The sequence below is a fragment of the Lycium barbarum genome, chromosome 8 (genome assembly GCF_019175385.1).
Source record: "Lycium barbarum isolate Lr01 chromosome 8, ASM1917538v2, whole genome shotgun sequence".
NCBI classification, from domain to species: domain Eukaryota; kingdom Viridiplantae; phylum Streptophyta; class Magnoliopsida; order Solanales; family Solanaceae; genus Lycium; species Lycium barbarum.
This window is the reverse complement of record NC_083344.1, coordinates 941,358-964,239: the sequence shown is the minus strand read 5'-3', so window position 1 is coordinate 964,239 and position 22,882 is coordinate 941,358. Positions and strand designations below refer to the sequence as shown.

The following is a 22,882-nucleotide window of genomic DNA, read 5'->3' as shown; positions in this document are numbered from 1 at the left end:
CTTAAAAGCAATTTTGACTTATAAACACCTAAACTAAGTCAATCCAAACATGCTCCAAAGTAATTGAAAAATCATCATGTAACTTCCTTTAATAATAGGCAAAAAGGTTAGAATTGTCCTTGTAGTTTTACAAATTGAAGGATGTGACCTTGTTAATTTTTTTTTTTTTTTTTATCTAATACTACCTCTATCATCATAAAAAATTACTTCCTCTATCCTAATTTTATGTGATACAATTCAGATTTCGAGAGTCAAACTTCTTTACATGAATTCGGATATGCAATCTTTAAGTTTTTGAGATTTTGGTGAAAACTTCTGATGTATATAGTTACTTTTTACAGCTCCGATTAAATTTAACAATCAGAATTTGATAAATACCTGACGCCTGACGGAGATTAAAATTTCACCTTTGGTAAATTTAAAAGACCAAAATGTTCAGATAATACTTAAAGGACTAATTTGAACCTGCTAACAAAGAAAAGGGACCATTTTATCACTCTCTATATTTTTGTTAGGTGTTTGACATGTCCACCAAGGCAAGAAGAGAAATCCAAGAGAAGTGAATGAAGAGATAAGAAGAAACAAGAACTGAATATTAGAATTCCAAACAATTTCAAGATTTAGCAATCAGGTTTGTCAAATTTTGATTTTTAGATTATCCCTTTTGTCTATTTTGTTCAATTTTCTTGTAAAAGTATCAGCTTTAATGGAACTTACATGCCCCTAGATACAGTCTTTATGTACACAAATTTTTTATAGTAAGTGTTAAGCTCAGAGGGGGTTTTGCTAATTTCATTTATAAATGGTGAAGTTGAACTCAAAAGATTTGATTTTGAGCTGTATTGTCCCCTTTTATATTGAAAATTCACATAATCTTGGCTTGGTTTCATTTAGAATTGCAAATTTTAGCTTAAAATCTTGATTTTGAGCTACCCCCCCCCCCCCCCCCCCCTCATAATTGCATATTCACTGAAATCTTGGTTTTCCCTTTTGTCTATTTTGTTCAATTTTCTTGTAAAACTATCAGCTTTAATGGAACTTATATGCTCAATACAATCTGTATATACTGATATCTTTACTGTGATATGTTAAGCCAAAGATGGTATTTTTCTGCCATGTAAGAAAATTTTGTATGTTGTGACAGTATTTGGTTTTCATTTAGAATAGCATAGTTGAGTTAGATATTTTGAATTTGAGCTAAAATCTCTGTATAGTAATATTCTACTGAATTGTGTGGAGCTAAAGATGGTATTTTCTTCCTTCTAAAGAGAATTCGTATGTTATACATGTCTGGTTCCATTTAAAATAGCAAACTTGAGCTGATTTTCTCGAATTAACTCCTCCTAAGAATAGCCGGATAGTGGAGGAGGATAGCAGTAGGTTGATGGCTAGTTAAAAACTTTTTTTTTTTTAAAAAAAAATTGGTAACTATATCTATATTTCATCCCGATCAAAACAGTACATAGGTTGTACTGAACCATATTTACAAAGGTATTCCTACTTTTTGAGATCCTACTCCTACATTGAATGTAATACATCAATGATGGAGACTGTATCATTGGAATAGACCTGATTACACCAGAAACATAATAACTTAAAACAATTCAGCTTGATTTTCTGCATACTATTTTCTACATTTTCAAAACACCTAGAGTTTCTCTCCTTCCAGATTGTCCACCAAATGCTTGCAGGGACAATTCTCCATCTACCTCTGTTCTTTGCTTGCAACGCTGCTTCCTCCCAGCTGTGAAGTGCCTCTGTAATCTTTCCGGGCATAGTCCAAGATATACCTTTAAGATTTAAGAATAATCTCCATAGTTGTCCTGTTACCTTGCAATGTAGGAAATAGATGGTTAACTGTCTCTGCATTATCATCACAAAAAAAGCACCTGGAGCATAGTGGCAACCCTCTTCTCATCAAATTTTCTTGTGTCAACACTGCTTCCTTAGCTAGTAACCATATAAAGCATGCTACTTTATTTGGGATTTTTGTTTTCCAAATTTGTTTCCATGGCCAGTTGTTTGGTTGTTGACTGTCCTGATTCATCCATCTGTAAGCTATATTTACGTTGAAGATTCCCGTGCTATTGTCCTGCCACCATAACACATCTTTCCCTGTCTCCAGTCCACTGAACTGCTCTATTATACTAAAAAGTTCAGCTACCCTTGGAATTTCCCAGTCATTTAAATGCCTCCTGAAATTAAAGCTCCATCCTTAAGGGGTCCAATGATCTGCTATACTCCTTTGCTGGTGCAATACAAGATTATGTATGTCTGGGAAAAGTGATGCCATCTTTCCTGCCTCATGCCAAACATCCTTCCAGAAATCAGTCTTTGCCCCGTTACCCGCTTTTATCTTGGTATTTAGCTTGAATTCATCCCACAATGCTCTGATGAATCTCCATAAACTTACTCCGGTTAAAAACAGTCTTAAACTCTTAACTATTATGAATCTCTGGAATACTCTATATAGCAGAACGAGTAAAGGAGGATTCATATAGCCTATCCGACTAGTTTGTGATTGAGGTGTAGTTGATTAATTTGTTGAAGCTTCTCTTAAGCATGGTGTTTATGGTTTCTAAATAGGGCAACATCATTTTCAGTATACACTGGTCTTGCTCAATATATTCCTTATTGGGGTGTCAAATGGGCGGGTTGGGTTGAAATTAGTGGCGGAGCCAGGATTTTCACTAAGGGGGTTCAAAAATATGAAGTAGTAAACAAACGAAGAAGCCAAGGGGGTTCAATATCTACTATATATACATAAAAAGTAATTTTAACCTTGTATATACAAGGTAATTTTTCGCCGAAGGGGCTCGGGTGAACCCGCTAGCCATTACCTAGCTCCGGCCCTGGCTGAAATGGGTTGGGTTAAAATGGGCTGAGCTAATAAATGGGTGGGTCAATAACCCGTCTAAACTTGAACGGGTTGTGCAGGTCATGTTTTTATGGGCTAATTTTGCCACCCCTAATTTCCATATGTACCCACCTTCTCTTTTGGCAGGGTTTGGCATGGTAGGAAATTGATTATGGATGATACGATACTCCAAAGCGTCTCTCAGACAATCACCGTGCACTGTATTGCATGTGAAGATGTATTTTAATTTTGAGTCCGTTGAAGACATGGGGTATTCTCTGAGTAAGTTAGAACTAGAGACTGGACTCTGCGAGGGTTCAAATTCCAATCACGGGGTTGCTGGCCACGACAGACCATCAAATTATTTGGACCATGAAATTTCTCAGCTTACTAAACTTAGATCAGGACCCCATGAAAATATCAGTAGAATCCTACCAGGGAAAAAGGAAGTTCCTGTGTCCACATTCAAAATGCTAGCTGCCCGAGAAGCCAATATTTCTGGTAGAGGAAGGTTCTCGAAGGCAGATCGTTGTCATGTTCTAAGTAAATATTTGCCAGTATATGGTCCTTGGGTTGTGGACCAGATGGCAACAAGGGCTTATGTGTCACAATTTTCAGCAGATGGTTCCCTTTTTATTGCTGCCTTTCAGGTATCATCAGTAATTTATACTCCTCCGTCCCAATTTATGTGAAGGTGTTTGATTGGGCACGAAATTTAAGAAATAAAGGAGACTTTGTAACTTGTGGTCTAAAATGTGTTATAGATATTTGTGTTGCTAGAAATCATCTCATTAAGGGTAAAATGGATATGTTAAAGTTAAATTTTTTACTAAACATAGAAACGTGTCATTCTTTTTGGGACTGAGTAGAAAAGAAAGCGTGTCACATAAATTGGGACGGAGGGAGTATTATATTTTTGTGATATTGAGAAGATTAGGTATGGCTGGTGTTAGTATTACATTTTTGTCTCTTAAGATTTCCATATCTTAGCAGAAACGTGCTTTTCCCCCCTTCTTTTTAATATGATATCCCAAAGTTTTCTAGTGACTACATTCGTAAAAATGCATTATATAGATTTGAGTTTTGTTCATTCTGATGCTTCTTCTTCATTTTATTGTCTAAAACAGGGAAGCCATATTAGAATATACGACGTGGAAAGAGGGTGGAAAGTTCACAAGAATATTCTTGCAAAAAGTTTGAGATGGACGGTTACTGATACATCTCTTTCTCCAGATCAACGGCATCTAGTGAGTTTCTATGTTATAGATCAATCAAGTTTGCAACTGCAAGTTTTGCTCTGGATTTAGTGTCAGGATTCAGTTTCTCTCTTTCTGAGAGAGGCATAGTGCAGATAAGCACATTATTTTATGAAATTGGTGGCCGGGTCTGCTTGCGCGCACCTCTGCTATCCCACCGAGTACCTACTACCTCCCATCAGATCTAGCACAAGTACCGGATTACTCGGGCCACCAAGGATTAGGCCGGTGGGAAGGCCTCCTATGGGAGTTGAACTTGAGACCTCTTGGTTCTCCTTCTACTTCATTGGCTACTAGGACATCCCCTTGGGTGCAATAAGCATACTGTCTTTTAGAGTAACATTTGTGTTGCTTTTGCAGGTGTATGCTACTATGTCACCTATCGTACATATTGTAGATGTTGGATCTGCTGCCACCGAATCTCATGCCAACATCACAGTACGGCTATCAATCCCTCTTTGTTTGGAATTCTTATAACTCATATGCATAACAGCTTCAAGGGACTGCACTATCTTGCAGTTATCACTTAATAGGATCATTTCTAATCCTTTTTAGGCCTACTAGGAACAGATAATCAGAGTTCTGTCTCATATTCGTATAATGGATAATTATAACTCCAGCAGGGCAGCAGTAGTTGTGCATCTATAAGTTAAAGGTTTCCATTATTTAAATAATGACTCATTTTATTCTTAAATGCAGGAAATTCATGATGGGTTGCTTTTGTCTGCCAACGATGATGATTCTTTTGGAATCTTCTCTGTAAAATTTTCTACTGAAGGTCGGGAAGTTGTTGCTGGAAGTAGTGATGATGCAATCTATGTTTATGATCTTGAAGCAAACAAACTCTCCCTTCGAATATCCGCACACAACGTATGAATATACTTATGATAGATGTGTGTCACAAATCTCTTCCTTTTGAGGCAGCTATTTTTTTTTTTTTTTTTTAAAAATATTGTTACTTCCCTTAAAAAAACTATTCTTCTTGGGCTTGTTTTAGTAGTCATATTTAAAGACGTGCTCTTTTTCTTGGCAAGACAGTAACTTTTTGCTATTCAAAAACATATTCACCAAGACAAGGAGGTTTCTACCCTTTTTGGCCAAGTTTCTCCAAGGCTAAAAATGCTTTATTTTAAATAAATGCATTTTTTTCATAGTCAAGGTTTTTGGCCAAGCTTTTAGGAGAAGAAATAATATTTTTGAGTAGAAGCAGAAGTTGTTTTTGAGAAGCTGAAAAAAGTAGCTTCTCCTGAAAAGTACGTTTTTGAAATTCACTTCTGAGAAAATACACTTAGAAGCACTTTGATGAGTGTTAAGTTATTTGGCTTTGCTGAAAGAAGAGGTGTGGCTGAATTATCCCTTCCTGGAGTTTCTCACTGAAAACATCACTAAGTAGAGTTGATCATTAAATATCTCAATAGCCTATTCAATGATTGAATTGGTTAACATCATTTGTTCTTTCTAGTACCATATATCTGCACGCAAAATCTGCATTGTAAATTTCAATACATAACACTTGTTGAGGAATTCTCATATATTTGTTTGTGGATAAACGAAATTTCAATTATCTCTTTAACTTTCTGTTGATGAACTGAAATAATTTTTCTGTTGCAGTCTGATGTCAATTCTGTATGTTTTGCTGATGAAAGTGGCCATCTCATATATTCTGGAAGCGATGACAATCTGTGTAAGGTGATCATCATCCTATCTTGCTTTGGAAGAAGTGCTTAAGAATCAACGTCTCCTTCGGAAAGATGCTAATCAAAGATACTAGTTGAATTAATGACAAAACTAAGGGGTAGTATTAGACTATGATACTATGGCAAAAGCCACTGTTCATACTTCTTTTTATTACTTCCTTTGTCCCAATTTATGTGACACTCTTTCCTTTTCAGTCAGTCCCAAAAAGAATTGACACCTTTCTATATTTAGTAACAATTTATCTTTCAACTTCCCATTTTACTCTTAATGAGATGATTTATAGCCACACAAATATGTATGACTTGTTTTAGACTACAAATTTCAGAAGCCTTCCTTTCATTCTTTAACTTTGTGCCGAGTCAAATAATTTCACATAAGGAGTACTATATTTGTGTACATAAAAAAACATTTCCCCTTTTCTCTTTTGTCGGGGAGGGAAGAGATGGGTTTGGGAAGGGGGAGAGGGAGAGGAGGGGGGGGGGGGGGGGGGGGGGGGTTGTGGAGTAATCATAGTGGATCTGAGTGCTTTGAGGCTGAGGAACTGATGCTAAATATCCTAATATTCTTATGGTTGGTATCTTGATCCATTTTGTGTAACCTGTTCATGGCAGAATTAGCAGACCCCTTCTTGATCTTCTGGGGACCAATAATTTGAGACTGGATGAATTTATATATGTATGCTTCCATGATATTTATTTCATGAGTCAAGGTCTCCTTTTTATGACTAATGATGTTGTTGCTCTGTACAGGTTTGGGATAGACGATGCTTTAGGGCCAAAGAAAAGCCGGAAGGAGTCCTGATGGGACACCTAGAAGGCGTTACATTCCTTGATAGTCGGGGAGATGGTCGTTATTTCATTTCTAATAGTAAAGACCAGTCCATCAAGCTTTGGGATATCCGCAAAATGTCTCCTAATGCTGCTCGGTATGTTTATTCTCTGGCTAAGCATCTCCTTGGTGATTCTTCTTCCTGATGATCCATGTCCATGGTTTTTGGGTTTACTAATTAGATCAGGGGAGGTATGAAAATAGTAGAATACATGAGATTCAATGAGCTTTATCATTAATAGATGAAGGAGAAGAAGACGTAGAGCATGGAATGTGGTCCCTCTTGCGTTAATGTAGGTTATTTGGAGAGAGAGAAATAGGAGAGCTTTTGAAGGGATAGAGTCGAGTTTCACTAAGCTTAGGAGTAGTCTCCGATCACTTATTTTCTTTGGTGCACCCATAAAATTCCTTGTTGTATAGAAGAATGGGTGGAGTTTGTATAGAATCTTGTCTTTTTGTAGATTCTTTACCTTGGTATACCCCTTGTATACGGTCAGTTATTTGGCCCTGTTTATGAATGAAATACTTTTACATGATTAAAAAAAAAAAAAAAAAAAAAAAAGATGATGCGGATTAAATTACGAAAACCAATTTTAAGACATTTCTTATGATTGGCTTTTTCTTCCGTTGACCTTGGTTATCTTTGTGACTCTGTCTTTTGCCTACTAATTAGGCATCATTTAGAATTTGTGTATCCTCTTTGCGGGTACCCTTGTGTGCCTATTTGGATGCTCTCATTTAACCTATACCATTGTTTCTAAAACATTTAACTGGTAGCCAGTGAAAGCAACTTTAGACAAAACTGCCCCTCCTCCGCCTCTTCTTCTTATTTCTTTCTCTCCCATTAATATGTATAGAATTAAGAACTGCTATTCACTGACATGCAGCCTAGATTTCAACTGCAACAAATTTAAAAACTGACAGGTGCAGACAATTTACATTAACTTGTCGTTCTCTTTCTTTAATGAAAAATCACTTTCCTTAACTAATAAGCTTGTTTTCGAGTTGATTGACAGGTATGCTTCTAAATATTGGGTAACAACTTAAGGAAACTAACAACTTAAGTTGGGTACTATAAAGACAAACTCCAAACATACATGTCTGAAGTTAGGCTTGTGTGGCTGAAGTTCAGTCATATGACTATAAGTCAGTTATATATGACTATAATTCAGTCATTTATAGCCAAGTTTTGGTATTAAACTTTCTCTTGCCAATAATCCTACAACTTCAGGCAAAAATGTCGGAAGTATGCTGCTAAACTTCAAACACAAATTTTTGCAACTTCAATCACGAATGGCTGAAATTGGTTTCGAAGCTACTAAACTTGCAAAATTATATACACTCTGGCTATGGCTTAAATGGAGACCCTAAAATCGGCTATCCTTTCACTTTGCCTGTTTTCAAAATCTTTGGACCTCTACCATCATGTTAATTCAAGCGCACTTTTATTTGGTCTTGATATAGTCTTGTTTTCAAAAACTCAACATGATTATGGAATGACTCTTTACAAAATCAGTGTTCCACTTGATTACTTATTGATATAGTCTCATTGTCATTGAGACTCATATTTTATCTTGTTTTCAGCAATATACGGTCCAGGAATTATGAGTGGGACTATAGATGGATGGACTACCCTCCTCAAGCTAGAGACTTGAAGCACCCGTATGATCAATCAATAGCCACTTATAAGGGTCATTCTGTCTTGCGTACTCTAATTCGCTGCTACTTCTCCCCAGAATATAGGTTAGTGCTAAAAATATGCTGTGTATTAGATATTAGATACAGCTTTCAATTACACTTATTTGAACTTGCTCACATATTGGTCAATCTAGTGTAATAGTACGTACTTAAATATTTCTTGGATTATGTTTAACAGCACTGGGCAGAGATACATTTACACTGGATCCCATGACGGTTGCATTTACATCTATGATTTGGTAAGTATGAGTCTATGCGTCAACTTATTATCTCATTAGCCATGTGTAGTGTCCTTTGTGAATTATACCTTTCAAATATAGAGCATAGATAATTGGATGTCTTTCGAAATGGTTGTGTTTGTTGCTCTATCTGCAAAGGATGCAAATTTAACTTTTGGATTGTTCGATGAAGAAACATGCAGTTACTCTACGATAAGAGAACGTAAACACTATCTGAAGTTTAGTTGTGACATAGTTTTACAGAAAATTATTCGGCATTTGCTCAAATTTGGTTAAATGGTGCTTAAGTATGGTTTTGCAGGATCAACTACAAAGAAGGTGATGCAACTTATAATATAATTGCAGGAAAATCATCAAACTAAATTTCCTAATGAAAAATCACTTAACTTTCTAGAAACCGATGAAGCCTTGTTTTAGACTAAAACAAGCTCCTTGGCCCACATAAGCACCCTAACTCGAAACTACAGATGGGTTCTTTTACCTGGGTTAGGGAACTTTTAACAGGCTGGATTTTTTAATGTGGGCCGGGTTTTGGGTTAGGGTGTTTATTTGGGTCAGGGGGTTTTTTAAGTTTAAAAGTAATTTTCATAATAGAATAGGAGGATTTCCACCCAATCCTTAACCATTTTTTCTGCAAAGTTGAGTGATTTTGTAGTTTGAAAATTTAGTTTGATGATTTTCCCGCAATTATACTATAGAATACAGTCAAACCTTTCTATAACGGCGTCATTTGTCTGGATATTTTTTGGCTGCTATAGTGAAAAGTTGTTATAGAGAACATATAATATAACATAACATGATATATCGGTTTCACATAAAACTTGGCCGTTAGTGAAATGTTGTTATAGAGGATGACTATTATAGAGGGGTTTGACTGTATAAGGGTTTTTCGTTGCTGAAATATCTAAAAGATTCTTCTTATGGTTTTGTTACGTAATGATGCTCTTCGTTTTTAGGTAAGTGGAGAGCAAGTCGCAAAATTGCAGCACCACCTGTCGACCGTTAGAGATTGTAGTTGGCACCCTAATTATCCAATGCTTGTTAGCTCTTCTTGGGATGGAGATGTTGTCAAATGGGAATTCCCTGGAAATGGAGAAGCACCACTCCCTCCAAAAAAGAAGCAGATCAGAAGAAGGCATTTCTTTTAAGATGCTATCTGCACTCGGGTATATCATCAAAATCTATATACCTAAGAAACTGTAGTGTGTTTTGCCCTCAGAGATTTCTCGGTTATATATAAAAAAACTGTGGTATCTCTGTGGTGTTACACCAGCATATATAGTGACTGTGAGCGTGAATTTTAGCTGAAACACGATCGATATTTTGATTTACATGTATCGTACATAAATAAAGTCAAGCGTGTACATTGTATTCTGTAAATAATACTCGGGTCGTCTGGAAACTCTGAAATGCGACCCCCTCTCCCCCTGTTGTTATCATTAATAAGGGAGTGCGACATTGTATGTGAGGCTCGTACTGCAGAGTACGCGGAAGAAAATGTAAGGTTGCGCGTTGCACTTCTGCAAGAAAAGGGATGTGCTAAGACGAAGAGGCTTCTTGCATACAGAAAATTGAAGCTCAACAAGAAGAATGAGTACCTTGTGTACAGAGGACAAATCCAGGATTTAACGATTCGACCTTTAAGGTTATTAGCACTAAATTTGTTGTACTTTTGAAATTATAAATTCAGATCTAATATCCATTGAAATTTTAGTGAATTTTCAAACACATATTTATGCTCCACATTGAAAATACTGGGTACGAATGAACCCGTTGCCTAAGAGATGCATCTGCCATTGCTTCTATAGATGTCAAAATGTTAAAAACGATTAAATACTTCGTTTGATAAAAAGAGTTGAAATATTCTTAAGATTTGTCATCACTGATAGTCAATGCACATGATAGATGTGGATGGATAAAAGAATTGAGCAAGTCAATGAACTGTATGGTTATTGTCATTGCAATAAAGTACACAATAGATTAAAGAGATTACAACTCAGTTGGCATAAGCTACACTCAACAAAATAGTTCTCATTCAGTTAGCAATTGGGGCGGCTGTGCCTAGTAGCTTTAGTTTAAACTTTGTATTTGTATTAAGAAATTTATTAAATATGTACAAAATTAAATTCAGAACCCAGTTACTAATATCTAATGTAGTCATTTTAGAATAAAATACATAAAATCCATATCCTGGCTCCGTTTGTTATCGAACATTGATACCGCCAGAGGTTACGAGTGGATGACAAGTAACCTTCCATTCTTAACCAGAGGTAATCACCGTTGATGTTGATCGTTTTACCCCCAAAAGTAGGACATCCCGATGCGAATTCGGATTAGTCAGACCCAAAAGGGTTATCCAACACCAGATACGAAACCAAAAAATATTAAAAGTGCGACAAGTATTGTCGGACATTGATACCACCAAAGGTCGTGGTCAGGTAGTAAGTATTCTTCCATCTTTAACCAGAGGTCTCGAGTTCGAACCATGGAAATGGAATCGCCTTTGATATTGATCCTTTACCCCCAAAAATGGGACTTCCCGACACGAACCGGATTAATCAAATCTCAAAGCAGGTACCGGACCCTAAACGGGAAATTTAAATAAATAAAAAAAAAGAAAAAAAAAAGGGACATTAATGTAGAAGAGTAATAGTAGGTGAACACTCAAACCGTGTTGAGAACACCATCTTCATGTTAGTAATTGAGCAAGTGGCTTAAAAAATGTAGATAGAGACTGATGGGACCAGAATTAAATTCATAGCTTGCCTATCTGACTCATGCATTTTTTTTCTCTTTTCAAGTGGACTACAACATAATGAGTAAGGTCTAACTTGCTTTCTCCCGGGATTCTCTTATATAACCAACCAAGCTAAGATGAAGTCAAAATAACGAAAAATTTCTCTCCTTCATCTTAAACTTCAACTCAGAATTATGATGATCCATTGATGGAAGACAAAAAAGCCTATTCCATAGCCATTTCACTGGTGATTCTGTTGATCACAATCATCATCGTTGCACGGCTAACGCTAAAATTTTCCGAGGCATTTTACCTCATCACAGGAGCTGATGTCGCGTTGATTGTTGCTGTCTTTGCTGCTGTTTTAATCCGAAGGAATTTCAACAGCAGGAGGCAATTGCTAGAACATCAATTAGACTCAGATGGACGCGAGTTGAGGATCGAATATAGTTTCCTCAGGAAAGTTGCAGGGGTGCCAACAAGATTCAAGCTCAAAGAGCTCGAAGAAGCAACCAATAACTTTGGCTCGTTAATAGGCCGAGGATCATCAGCTTCCGTTTTCAAGGGAGTACTAAGTGATGGTGCATCGGTAGCAGTAAAAAAGATCGAAGGAGAGGAGCGTGCTGATAAGGAATTTAAATCAGAAGTTGCAGCAATTGCCAGTGTCCAGCATGTCAACCTTGTACGCCTACTTGGATACTGTACTGTTCCCCCAACGGGGCCTCGTTTCTTGGTTTATGAGTATATCGTTAATGGATCGCTTAACAATTGGATTTTCAGGAGAAAGGGAAGTCGAGGATGCTTGTCGTGGGATTTGAGGTGTAGAATTGCCCTGGATGTGGCTAAGGCGCTTTCCTATTTGCATCACGATTGTAGGTCGTGTATTTTACATCTCGATGTCAAGCCTGAGAATATACTTCTCGACGAGAATCACCGTGCTATTCTCGCGGATTTCGGGCTGTCAAAGTTAATGGGGAAAGACGAGAGTAGAGTTGTCACAACCATCCGGGGTACTAGAGGGTACTTAGCCCCCGAGTGGCTCTTGGAAAATGGGATATCTGAAAAAAGTGATGTTTATAGTTATGGAATGGTACTTTTGGAATTGATTGGTGGGAGAAGAAATATAACCGTGGCTGAAATTGGCAATTCAAGGAGCAAATTCAGTTACCTTCCCAAGATTGTGAGTGAGAAATTGGCACAAGGGAAAATCATGGATGCCGTGGACGAGAGGCTCATCCAGGAGGTATCTGCAGAAGGAGTATTAGAGATACAAGTAAAAAAATTGGCGTGTGTGGCGTTGTCTTGCATCCAAGAACGGCCTAAGCTTAGGCCAACCATGGCACAAGTCGTGGAAATGCTGGAAGGGCGTGTGCCAGTAGAAGCGCCTTCACAAACGACAAGGCTATTCTTTAACCTATTAGCAAGCGACGAGGATCTTGATCATCATCTCGGGCAGCCTAGGGCCACTACAGCCACGCCAAGATCCCGTCAGATGGATACCACTAACCATTATTCTAATTCGTCTTGTTCTTTTGCAATGTCGTCTATGCTCTCAGGGAGGTAGTACCTACATACATCTGGGATTTAATCTGCTTCCCTTCTAGTTTTGCTTTTGTTTAAACCACATTTTATAAGTATATTAGTATATCTTTTCTACTACTCTTTCTGCTTCTTTTGTTTTTGATCGCTTTTTGGGATCCATCCATAAGGATTAAGGATATAGTATACAATTTTTGCCATTAACTTCTACTGTCTCGCCGGTCAGAAGTAGTTGACTGGATTCACTGTTATCTTTCCTTGCTGGTATACATAGATTATACATGGTTAAAACGCAAGACGCGTTCAAATTAAATGGAGTTGACATAAGTAATAATGCACGCCAACAACTCAGCAAATGGTGATTGTTGAAACCATTTGAACTCACATACAGGTACTAATGACATTAGATTACTGGATACAGGTCTAACACCATCATATTTTGCTGCTCATCTACCTTTTCATACTCCCCGGCATATAACAGGCATGGGCGGAGCTAGAGTATAGCTTACGGATTCTGTCGAACCCAGTAGCTTTAGCCCCAACATCAAGAATTGTGGTAGGATGGATAAAGATCCCTCCACCCTTAATCAGATTTGAACCCTGTGAATGGAAAAAATCTAGATAGGGAGCGCTCCCCCTTTAGAGCTTTACGCGGTGAGAAATCTGAATTAGTCGGAGTTACAAAGCGGATACAGATACCGATAGGGAACCAAAAGGAAAAAAAAGGTCTGATACCTTCATCTTGCTAGATCAGGGAGCATTTTCAAGAAACTGACTTAAATTCCCAATCCCAAGCCAGTTATCCCACCAAAAGGACAATTTCCCTTCCATAATTTTCCACTTAATATTTGCCTCCACATTGTTGACATCCATTAATCTCCTCTAATTTTGAGACTGCCAATAAGATCACTTTCTTGCTACTACATGCAGGTGCCCTCTTGCATATTGTGCCTTCAAGAAATCATTAAGCATTGAATATTTCCTAATAACGTGGCCTAGTGATAATTAGTGACTCAAACTTTTGGAGACATAGGATCTTGAGAAACAAATGGAACTAGGATCTTAATAACGTTGCCTAGTGATAATTCTCACTTGACAGAAATTTTCCTTATAATTTGAACCATGCCCATTACTTTTAACTCGAGCTATATATAGGACCGAGTTGGGCTAACCTATGGTTGTACCAATTGTTACGCCAATAGTAGTGTCTGGTAGGAAATTATTTAAAAAATACTATATAATTATGCAAAAAATTCCTTACAGTTTGAACCGTGCCCATTACTTTTAATTCGAGCTATATATATGAGCTGGTTCGATTAGCCTGTTATTCCAATTATTATGCCAATATTAGCGTCGGACAGCTATAATTGAAAAATCTTTATAAAGTACATGTAAATTATAATTATTCTAATTCGAATACACTTGGCACAAGTAATTGCATGAGAGAACACTTTACAACATGCAACTGCTGAATACAATAACATGTACCGCGTGTAACAAGTGGGGTCTGGAGAGGGCAAGATCTATGCAAATATTACCTTTACCTTTGTGGGGCAGAAAGGCTGTTTCCGATACTCTCAGCTCAAAAAAAAAATTGGAGTGTAGTACCGATTAAAATATGAAAGCACAGTAGCAATATTGCAACTACTCAATACGTAAAAAAAAATCGATTTCATGCAAGAGAAGGAAATTCACAGTGGTTATTTTGCTTTTCCATGTGGTCTGAGGAGGGTAAGATGTATGCAAATATTACCCTTATCTTTGTGGGGCAGAGAGGCTGTTTCCGATAGACTTTCGGCTCCAAAAAAAAAAAAAGAATTTGAAGTGTAGTACCGATTAAAATATGACAGCACAGTAGCAAAATTGCAACTACTGAATACGTAAAAAAAATCGATTTCATGCTAGAGAAGGAAATTGGTTATTTTGCTTTTCCATGTCAGGTTTATTAAAAAGGAAAAACTAAGAACGTCGACAGCAGGGTTCGAACCTGCGCGGGCGAAGCCCAACAGATTTCAAGTCTGTCTCCTTAACCACTCGGACATATCGACTTGTTGATGTCTGTATTCACCTTACAGGCTTACACATTAAGACCTTGTTTAGATTGTCTTATTTTAGGAGTTGTTAAACCAAAATAGCATTTAAGCGAAGTGGTTTTGAGCTATTTTTAAGCCAAAATAACAAAAAATAAGTCAAAAGTCATAAGTTATACTCCTTCCGTCTCAATTTATAAGATATAGTTTGACTAGCATGAAGTTTAAAAAAGAAAAGAAGACTTTTGAAACTTGTGGTATGAACAAGCCATAAATATTTGTGTTTCATTAAGGGTAAAAGAGAAAGGTTTAAGTTAAATTATTTCTAAATATAAAAATGTGTTGTATCATTTTTTTGGGGAAAAAATAAAAAGAAAAATATATTACATAAATTGGAACAAATGAAATATAAGATTCCTAACTTATGACTTATTCTGACTTTTATATCCATATAATAGGCAACAGGCGTCCTACCTTGGTAGGAGTAAGGTTTGCGTACTCTTTACCCTCCCCAAACCTCACGATGTGGGATTTCACTGGGTTGTTGTTGATGTTGTATACTAGGCAACAGGCAAAGAGAAGAGAGACTACTCCTTACAAATTTAAGAGTTAGGATGCGGATTGCATGGAAACAACTATTTAACACCACGTGTTATGCTATAAGTTTCTTGTTTAATGCCAGTATTATTTTTTAATTCTCTCATTTGATTTTCAAACTTAAACCACATCAAAAAATGACAATGGGATAATGTTCTCAACATAACTGTTAACATGTCTAAATTCAAAATGATCAGGGAACATCAAAGTAGATGGACACTAATAAAGCTGGTTGTTGCTAAAATATGTTGTGTCTGATCAATCACTTTTTCTTCAAGCTGTACGGTGGCAACCTTTTTCAAATTGGGATCATCAGAGTTAAATTTCATAGAAACCTTGTTGACCTCATCAGATAGTATTAACACGTTTCATATTGGGATCATCAGAATTGTTGAATGAACGTTTCCTCCAATAAAGTAGCCCATTGAGAAAAATAAAATCACTAAAACAATCATAACTAGGAGAAGGCTTTTCAACGATTAATTCTATATCTCTCCAAGAGTTGATTCCTAGAGTTAGAATCTCCGTCTTTTGTGGACGATCATAGTAGGTAAAAACATGAAGCAATTTATATTTTTCTGTGACCGTATCAAATCCTAGAAACAATTTACCAGTGTTCAAGTAGTAACAATTTAGAGAGAAAGATAAAGCTTTCATCTCACCCTTTAGTAACATTGTATAAGTAAACTTTAGAATGTTTATAAAAACAAACAAGGCCGTTGCAATGATTCGAGAAGCCAATGATCTTGGATCTAGTGCCTGAATAACGATGAGGCACGAGTTGTAAAGAAAATATTTCTAGTTCATGTTTTATTGGATAAACAGGAGGATTAATAAGCAGTTCAAACAAGAGGTGGGTGTCTGAGGGATCACGAGCCTGAGAACGAGCAATGTGGGACCTGACAAAGTTGGAATTGTGTCGTATCAAAGTGTTCCAAGCTTTAGAAACACAATTGAATCGCATGAGATAGTTGGCGGAGATCCATGTGAGTATCTCAAATACAATGGCATCTCCAACTTGAACGCTAAAAACATCCTTCTTCTTCCTCCTTCGACGTCTTTTTTTAGTATTTTTTGTTGATTTTTTTGTGGTAGTTATTGCTAAGTCACTCAATTTTATGTCAATTTGTTCCATGTTCCAAGTCTCAAGCTCTGCTCTTGCTTGTCTCTTGCCCACCTCAATGTATAGTTTTAACCAGGTTTTAACCCAAAGAGATTCAATTTCACTGGTTTAATTCGAAAATGTTTATTTTTGTTACATAGTTTTTAAGGTAGTAGGGAAGATCAAATTATGCAATGATGGCACGAGGGCCAATAGGAGTTAAACTCGTGACATTAAATTCGAATTTCATGAACTCTTGGCCACTGAATTGTCCCCTGGGACTGAGAATTTAGCTTTTCTTAGTACTTTCAAATCTTTCATGCTGCGAAATATGTTCAAAATTAAAATGTGAACTTTCATTTCATTGGATCCACAAACCGATTTAATAAGCAAATTGAAGGATGTATGTAAAGATAATAATATCTTGTGCGTTATTTTCAGATTTCTTATGTATAAATGTGTGTCCACGGCTTTTATGATTAGAGTAGTGGGCTAAGAATTATCAAAAAAAAAAAAAAAAAGTAACCGTCAACAGCAGGGTTCGAACCTGCGCGGGCGAAGCCCAACAGATTTCAAGTCTGTCTCCTTAACCACTCGGACATATTGACTTATTGTTGCTTAAATTTATTTAACAATTTATATATTAGCGCTGGCAAATCTCCAAGTATGCATATATATTATATATACCATACAAAAATGCTGGAAAATATTTGCTAACATACAATGTTTGCACTAAAACAACCAATTTAACCATATATAAGAAAGTTGGTGAAAGGATGAAGTTAAGTCGTCGTCAAATCTACCTAATGATTGCAGATTCCTGCTGGAAGCCACCGAGAAATCCCAGATACGACACATATTCCGTGAAGCAAACAAAGTGGCGCATGAGTTGGCATGTTATGCAAACAAAGTTGGATCCAAGAGAGAAGAGACCAGCTATAGAATAAACTTCTTTTTGGAACTCCCCGCCCTCATTTGTCCTACTAATTAAGCAAAGACAATTTAGGGTAGCATCGTTTGGATCTATCTCATAGTTGCAATGACCCTTTAATTTCGCGTTTTTAATTTAACGCATCCTTCCGTTCAGAAAAGAAAAAAAAAAGGAAGAAGTTAAGGAAGGAACTCAGTCTAAAAGACTAAAACCAACAAATATTTATGGATTCTCCTGCCTTTATGATGTAGTCTACACTTGTTTGTTCAATCCTTGAGTGTTTAATTTCCTAAACAATAGTCGCGGCTATGCTAATAGTACTCAATTACACAATCCAGAATTTGACTCAGAATTAGATCCACCACGTTAATTTATTAGAAATGGACAATACAGTATTTGTGTCAGCCAAAAAAATTTATATGCACTGTGCACAACACAATATTCGATTCATTCGAGTAATCATTTCTTAGGCAAATTGCTTGAGCCCTATGCTTTTTCCTGGGACATAACGCATCCAAAAATTCAACAGGATCTTACTAGAAGGTTAAGATGTTTATGAAAATTTGACAATATTGACACGATCAAAATTTGACAATATTGACACGAGGTTCAATCTAACCCCGCAAGGGTAAGTAGGGGTAAGGTTTGCGTACACCCCAACCTCCTCATACCCGACTTGTGGGATCACACTGGGTATATTGTTGTTCGTGTTGTTGGCACGAGGGTCAATGAGATTAAAACTCGTGACATTACAGTTTGAATTTTTACAAAATATTAGCCAATAAGTTGTCTCTTGGAAACACAATCGCTTATCTTTCACAATCTTTGGTCTATGCTAGCTGGTGCTGCATTTCAGTACTTGTGAATTTATAGTAACTTATCTAAATATCCAGTTGTTACAACTTTAACCATAATACTACACTGTTTTCACTTCTTGCCCTCATTGTAATTTGAAAGCTGAAATTACATTGCCTAGTGATCATTATTCATTATTGACACAAACTTTTGGAGGATCATGAGAAAGAAGTGGAAAATAAATGAAAAATTGAATATGCATGTCATAGAGGAATAACTCTCACCTCACAAAGATTGTCCTTATATATATAGTTCCAGCTGAGAATACTTTTACTTTTGAATCTCTCATGCTGCTGGAATATTCGGAAACAACCTTTCTACCTCTCAAGGTACGTAGGGGTAAGGTCTGCATACACACTACCCTCCTGAAACCCTACTTGTGGAATTACACTAGGTATGTTTTTGTTTTATGCTGGTGGAACATGTTCAAAATTCAAATGGAAACTTCCACTTCATTAATTAGATCCTATAACAGATGTCATAAGCACATGGAGGAATGCATCTAGAAGGCACCAATACGATCTTGCCCGGGCGGAGATAGTGAGGCGCAAAGGATTCACCCGGAAAATTACAGTACATAAGGTCAAAATTAGTCTTTATATAAAAATATATCCTCAACAGCAGGGTTCGGCAATGGAATCGTGCCCAGGAGCGGAGCTAGTGAGGCGCAAGGGGTTCACCCAAATCTTCTTTGTCGAAAAATTACAATATAGAAAAGTCAAAATGATTTTTTATTTATAAACTAGCATTAGTACCCGCACGATGCGCGGTCAATATTCAAAAAAATATTAATCAAGAAATAGTTTTGACGTCTTGTTGGAATATACACTGTTACATTATCCCATAACTTTTTATTATCTTTTGCTTCACTTCATGTTTTTTCCCATTGCTCTAGTATAGTGGTCCTAGGACCTGCACAATGCACAAATAATGGCATAAAATATTAAACTTATCGAATTATGATTTTACTTATTTGAGTGCATTACATCACATTGTTTCAATTAAACCTCGATTGCATCGTGTTTCTTGATGCACTGCCGAAGAACAAAAGATTTTATGAAGTTAAAATCTTCAAAATTATATTCCTTTTGGAGATGAGGACTTAAACTTATGGAAATACATTTTGTGTCAAATAACAACAGCAACAACAACAACAACAACAACAACAACAACAACAACAACAACAACATATCCAGTGTAATGTCATACGTGTGTCAAATAAAAGACATCAAGTTGAATCAGCATCATCATATAACAATTCCTTTTGAAAATTCAAAACAAAACATATAAGTAGTATTAAAAAACTAAAAAAAAACATAAGGCAAACACCAAAGTTAGGAAATTGAAAAGCAGAAGGCAGGATGCATTCTTTTCTCTTTAATTTAATTAAGAGATTATACAATTCATCATATAGAAGAACAAATAATTAATATTTACAACCGTTAAATCTACATCAAATGTAAAAACAACGAAAAGAGCACCATAAAAAGGAAAATGAGAACAATATCAACCACAACTTTGAGCAAAAAAAAGTGTTTTTTTTTTAATTTTTATAATTTAGCGGAACACATCATTAAAAATAAACATTTGAAACTTCAAGATGATATTGATGACTTTGAAGACACAACTTTCTTAATGAAAATATGATTTCATAAAAAGCCACATATCATTTATTTTAGTTTCGTTTTCCCCTCTTCGTTTCCTTCTTCTGTAATTCGCCACTCCCCCCCCCCCCCCCCCCCCCCCCTTCATTCTTCTTGCTCTTTTCAACAAATCAAAATAACAATATCAATTGAACAGCCAGTAAAAAAAAATAAAAAAAATATAACTCTCAATTAATATATATGCATTAGAACATGAAATTTTTATGCTAAAAATTGAGTTAATCTATGCCATAGAAACCATACCACCAAGGAGCTTGCATATTTTTCCCTTTGCCTTTTGGGCTGCATTATTATAACGAATCTTTGTATCAAAATTCCTTGCTATGAGGTTTTGTTCCTCCTTTGTTTATCTTTCATGAAAGGAGGAAGTGATATTTCCACTGCCAGTAAATCTTTCAGGAGTAAGGAAAAATGGAAAGAAGAAGAAAAAAAGGAAAGTTAGCCACAAAAATATCTTCCATTGATTCAAAATACATGCATATGATTAAAAATTAATGTATAATATATTAAAATAACACAATGTAACTTTTAAGCATATAAAAATTACCATAATTGTTATCTTTGTGTACCTTCGAGTCCAACAATCTCCGAGAGACCAGTAAATACTGCAAAAGTTAATATCCACAAATGTTAGAATTTTAAAGATGTAATCCGTAAAATAAAATTTAGGGGTGAAGGCAAAGAAAAGAGCATTTGTCTTTCCATCTCATCCTTTCCCTAGAATTTATTTGAGTGCTGAGGAAGGCAACACTCAAATGCTACTGCAGCTGTCTTCTTAGACTGGCTCCCTTATATACTACTATTAACAAAAGCAAATACAACTTGGAAGAAAACAAAATTCTGAATATTAACATCCCTAAGAAACTACCAGAAATTGTTCTAATGGAAGTTGGCAACTGAAGGTCCATAAAAACATCATGATGAGCAGCCATAGCAACCATGGAGCACTCTCTACTCTGCTAATATATATTCTTGTAAAATGTATAAGATGCACTTCAATAGAGTTATTAGGGAGAAAAAGTGATTAGGTTTATGAAAGTACCTGATGATGAGTCTCGAAAAAATTGATCACTTCCTCCATGTGATTTCTATGGAACCCCTGTATCATCTAATCTGATAAAAAGGGTAACCCGGTGCACTAAGCTCCCGCTATGTGCGGAGTCCGGGGAAGGGCCAGACCATAAGGGCTACTCTGCTAATATATATTCTTGTAAAATGTATAAGATGCACTTCAATAGAGTTATTAGGGAGAAAAAGTGATTAGGTTTATGAAAGTACCTGATGATGAGTCTCGAAAAAATTGATCACTTCCTCCATGTGATTTCTATGGAACCCCTGTATCATCTAATCTGATAAAAAGGGTAACCCGGTGCACTAAGCTCCCGCTATGTGCGGGGTCCGGGGAAGGGCCAGACCATAAGGGTCTAATTGTAGAACCGTGACCTCCTTGCATTTCTGCAAGAGGAAAAGGGACAGCCCGGTGCACTAAGCTCCCGCTATGCGCAGGGTCCGGGGAAGGGCCGGACCATCTATTGTACGCAGCCTTACCCCTTCAAAAATTAAGGGTGGCACCCCCCGTGGGGTTCGAACCCACGACCACAAGGTTAAGAGCCTTGCGCTCTACCAACTGAGCTAGACGAGCTGCTTGTATCATCTAATCTGATATTTTTGAGAAATGCAGGTCTGGAATAAGTGGAAAATATATTTAAAAAAAAGTAATTATGGGCAATCTTTACCTCGACATATCCAAAGATACCAGAGCCCATGTAGCTTTTAGGAAAACCCATAGCTATGATATTCTCTATTATGTAAGTCATATCCAAATCAAATGCACCTAATTGAATTAAGGAGGCAAATATTAATTGTCTTCTAGATTGTTTTGCAACACATTTTGAACAAAATATAAATATCTTCATTTTGAAATTCCATCGGACTCAGACTTAACTAATTTATTGTAGATAAAATGGAAAGTCGAACTGGATTATTGCTCCCCTTGAAAACAAGTGAATTATCGTAACACATTGTATGGTTGTTGGCAAATCTCCAAATAAATCATAATTAAATAAAAAAGGAAAGAAAGAGAGGAGGGTGTATCATCAAAAGAGACAAGAAAATGTTTGCTGCCGTGTGATGTTTACACTAAACGAAGTAAATAATCACATAAGCATAAAAGAATATGTGTCGACAGGCGATATTACATTAAATCAAGCAATTTAATCATAGAAACATGTGTTGCATCCTTTTACTTGGTGCAAACTACGAGTGCAAACAATATTATATTCTAATCAAAATGACCTTAATATATTCACGACTAAATTTGTCTAATTCGCGTAGAAGATCACATTTGCTAGAAAAATTGAATTTCAAGAATTTAATTACAAACTTTTTTCTAAAAATGGTCTTGGATCACTTTTCTAGCTAGAAGATTTATGAGGCTAGTTTCTCTATAATATTATCACCAATGGATTCATAAAAAATTGGGGACTCATTGAAATTCAACCTCGATATGAAGCTATCAACAAAACACCATGTCCATACTTCATTGCAATATTGTATGTTATCACAACTCACCTTGTATCCAAGAAAACACCATTTTAAGAAAATAGCTTCTTTAAAAGTAAAACACTTCCAACAACATATTCAATATAATTTCACAAGTGGAGTCTAGAGATGATAGAATGTACGCACACCGGCTTATCCCTACCTTAGGAGATGGAGAGACTCTTTTCGATAAAACAACATCAAAGCATGTCAAAAGGAAAAAGAACTACAATAGAATAATATGATAAGTGAAGAACAAAAGACGATACAACAACATGAATCGACGTACAAGGAACTATGGGAGAAATAC

The 22,882-nt window shown here is 36.3% G+C and overlaps 2 protein-coding genes and 3 non-coding genes across 5 annotated transcripts; 2 read left to right on the top strand and 3 right to left on the bottom strand.

The window, feature by feature from the left end:
- The first annotated feature begins 472 nt into the window (after positions 1–472).
- On the top strand, positions 473–10,306 carry LOC132605607 (LEC14B protein). Its single transcript, XM_060318754.1, has 10 exons — positions 473–631; positions 3,005–3,507; positions 3,985–4,104; positions 4,474–4,551; positions 4,813–4,983; positions 5,725–5,802; positions 6,561–6,736; positions 8,224–8,382; positions 8,516–8,576; positions 9,533–10,306. The coding sequence occupies exons 2-10, from the start codon at positions 3,034–3,036 to the stop codon at positions 9,722–9,724; spliced, it is 1,509 nt and encodes a 502-aa protein (XP_060174737.1). The 5' UTR covers positions 473–631; positions 3,005–3,033; the 3' UTR covers positions 9,725–10,306.
- Positions 10,307–11,350: 1,044 nt separating this feature from the next.
- LOC132605606 (probable receptor-like protein kinase At5g20050) lies at positions 11,351–13,052 on the top strand. The gene has a single exon (XM_060318753.1). The coding sequence runs from the start codon at positions 11,522–11,524 to the stop codon at positions 12,875–12,877; it is 1,356 nt and encodes a 451-aa protein (XP_060174736.1). The 5' UTR covers positions 11,351–11,521; the 3' UTR covers positions 12,878–13,052.
- A 1,766-nt stretch (positions 13,053–14,818) lies between these two features.
- On the bottom strand, positions 14,819–14,900 carry TRNAS-UGA (transfer RNA serine (anticodon UGA)). Its single transcript has one exon. It is a non-coding gene; the product is annotated as a tRNA-Ser (tRNA).
- A 2,207-nt stretch (positions 14,901–17,107) lies between these two features.
- TRNAS-UGA (transfer RNA serine (anticodon UGA)) lies at positions 17,108–17,189 on the bottom strand. The gene has a single exon. It is a non-coding gene; the product is annotated as a tRNA-Ser (tRNA).
- Positions 17,190–21,600: 4,411 nt separating this feature from the next.
- On the bottom strand, positions 21,601–21,673 carry TRNAK-CUU (transfer RNA lysine (anticodon CUU)). The gene has a single exon. It is a non-coding gene; the product is annotated as a tRNA-Lys (tRNA).
- Positions 21,674–22,882: the final 1,209 nt, after the last annotated feature.

Coding starts and splice junctions, on each gene's coding strand:
- LOC132605606 (XM_060318753.1), top strand. CDS start 11,522: ATGGAAGACAAAAAAGCCTATTCCATAGCCATTTCACTGGTGATTCTG.
- LOC132605607 (XM_060318754.1), top strand. CDS start 3,034: ATGATACGATACTCCAAAGCGTCTCTCAGACAATCACCGTGCACTGTA. Junction 3,508..3,984: donor TTTTTATTGCTGCCTTTCAG/GTATCATCAGTA, acceptor TGTCTAAAACAG/GGAAGCCATATTAGAATATA. Junction 4,984..5,724: donor TTCGAATATCCGCACACAAC/GTATGAATATAC, acceptor TTTCTGTTGCAG/TCTGATGTCAATTCTGTATG.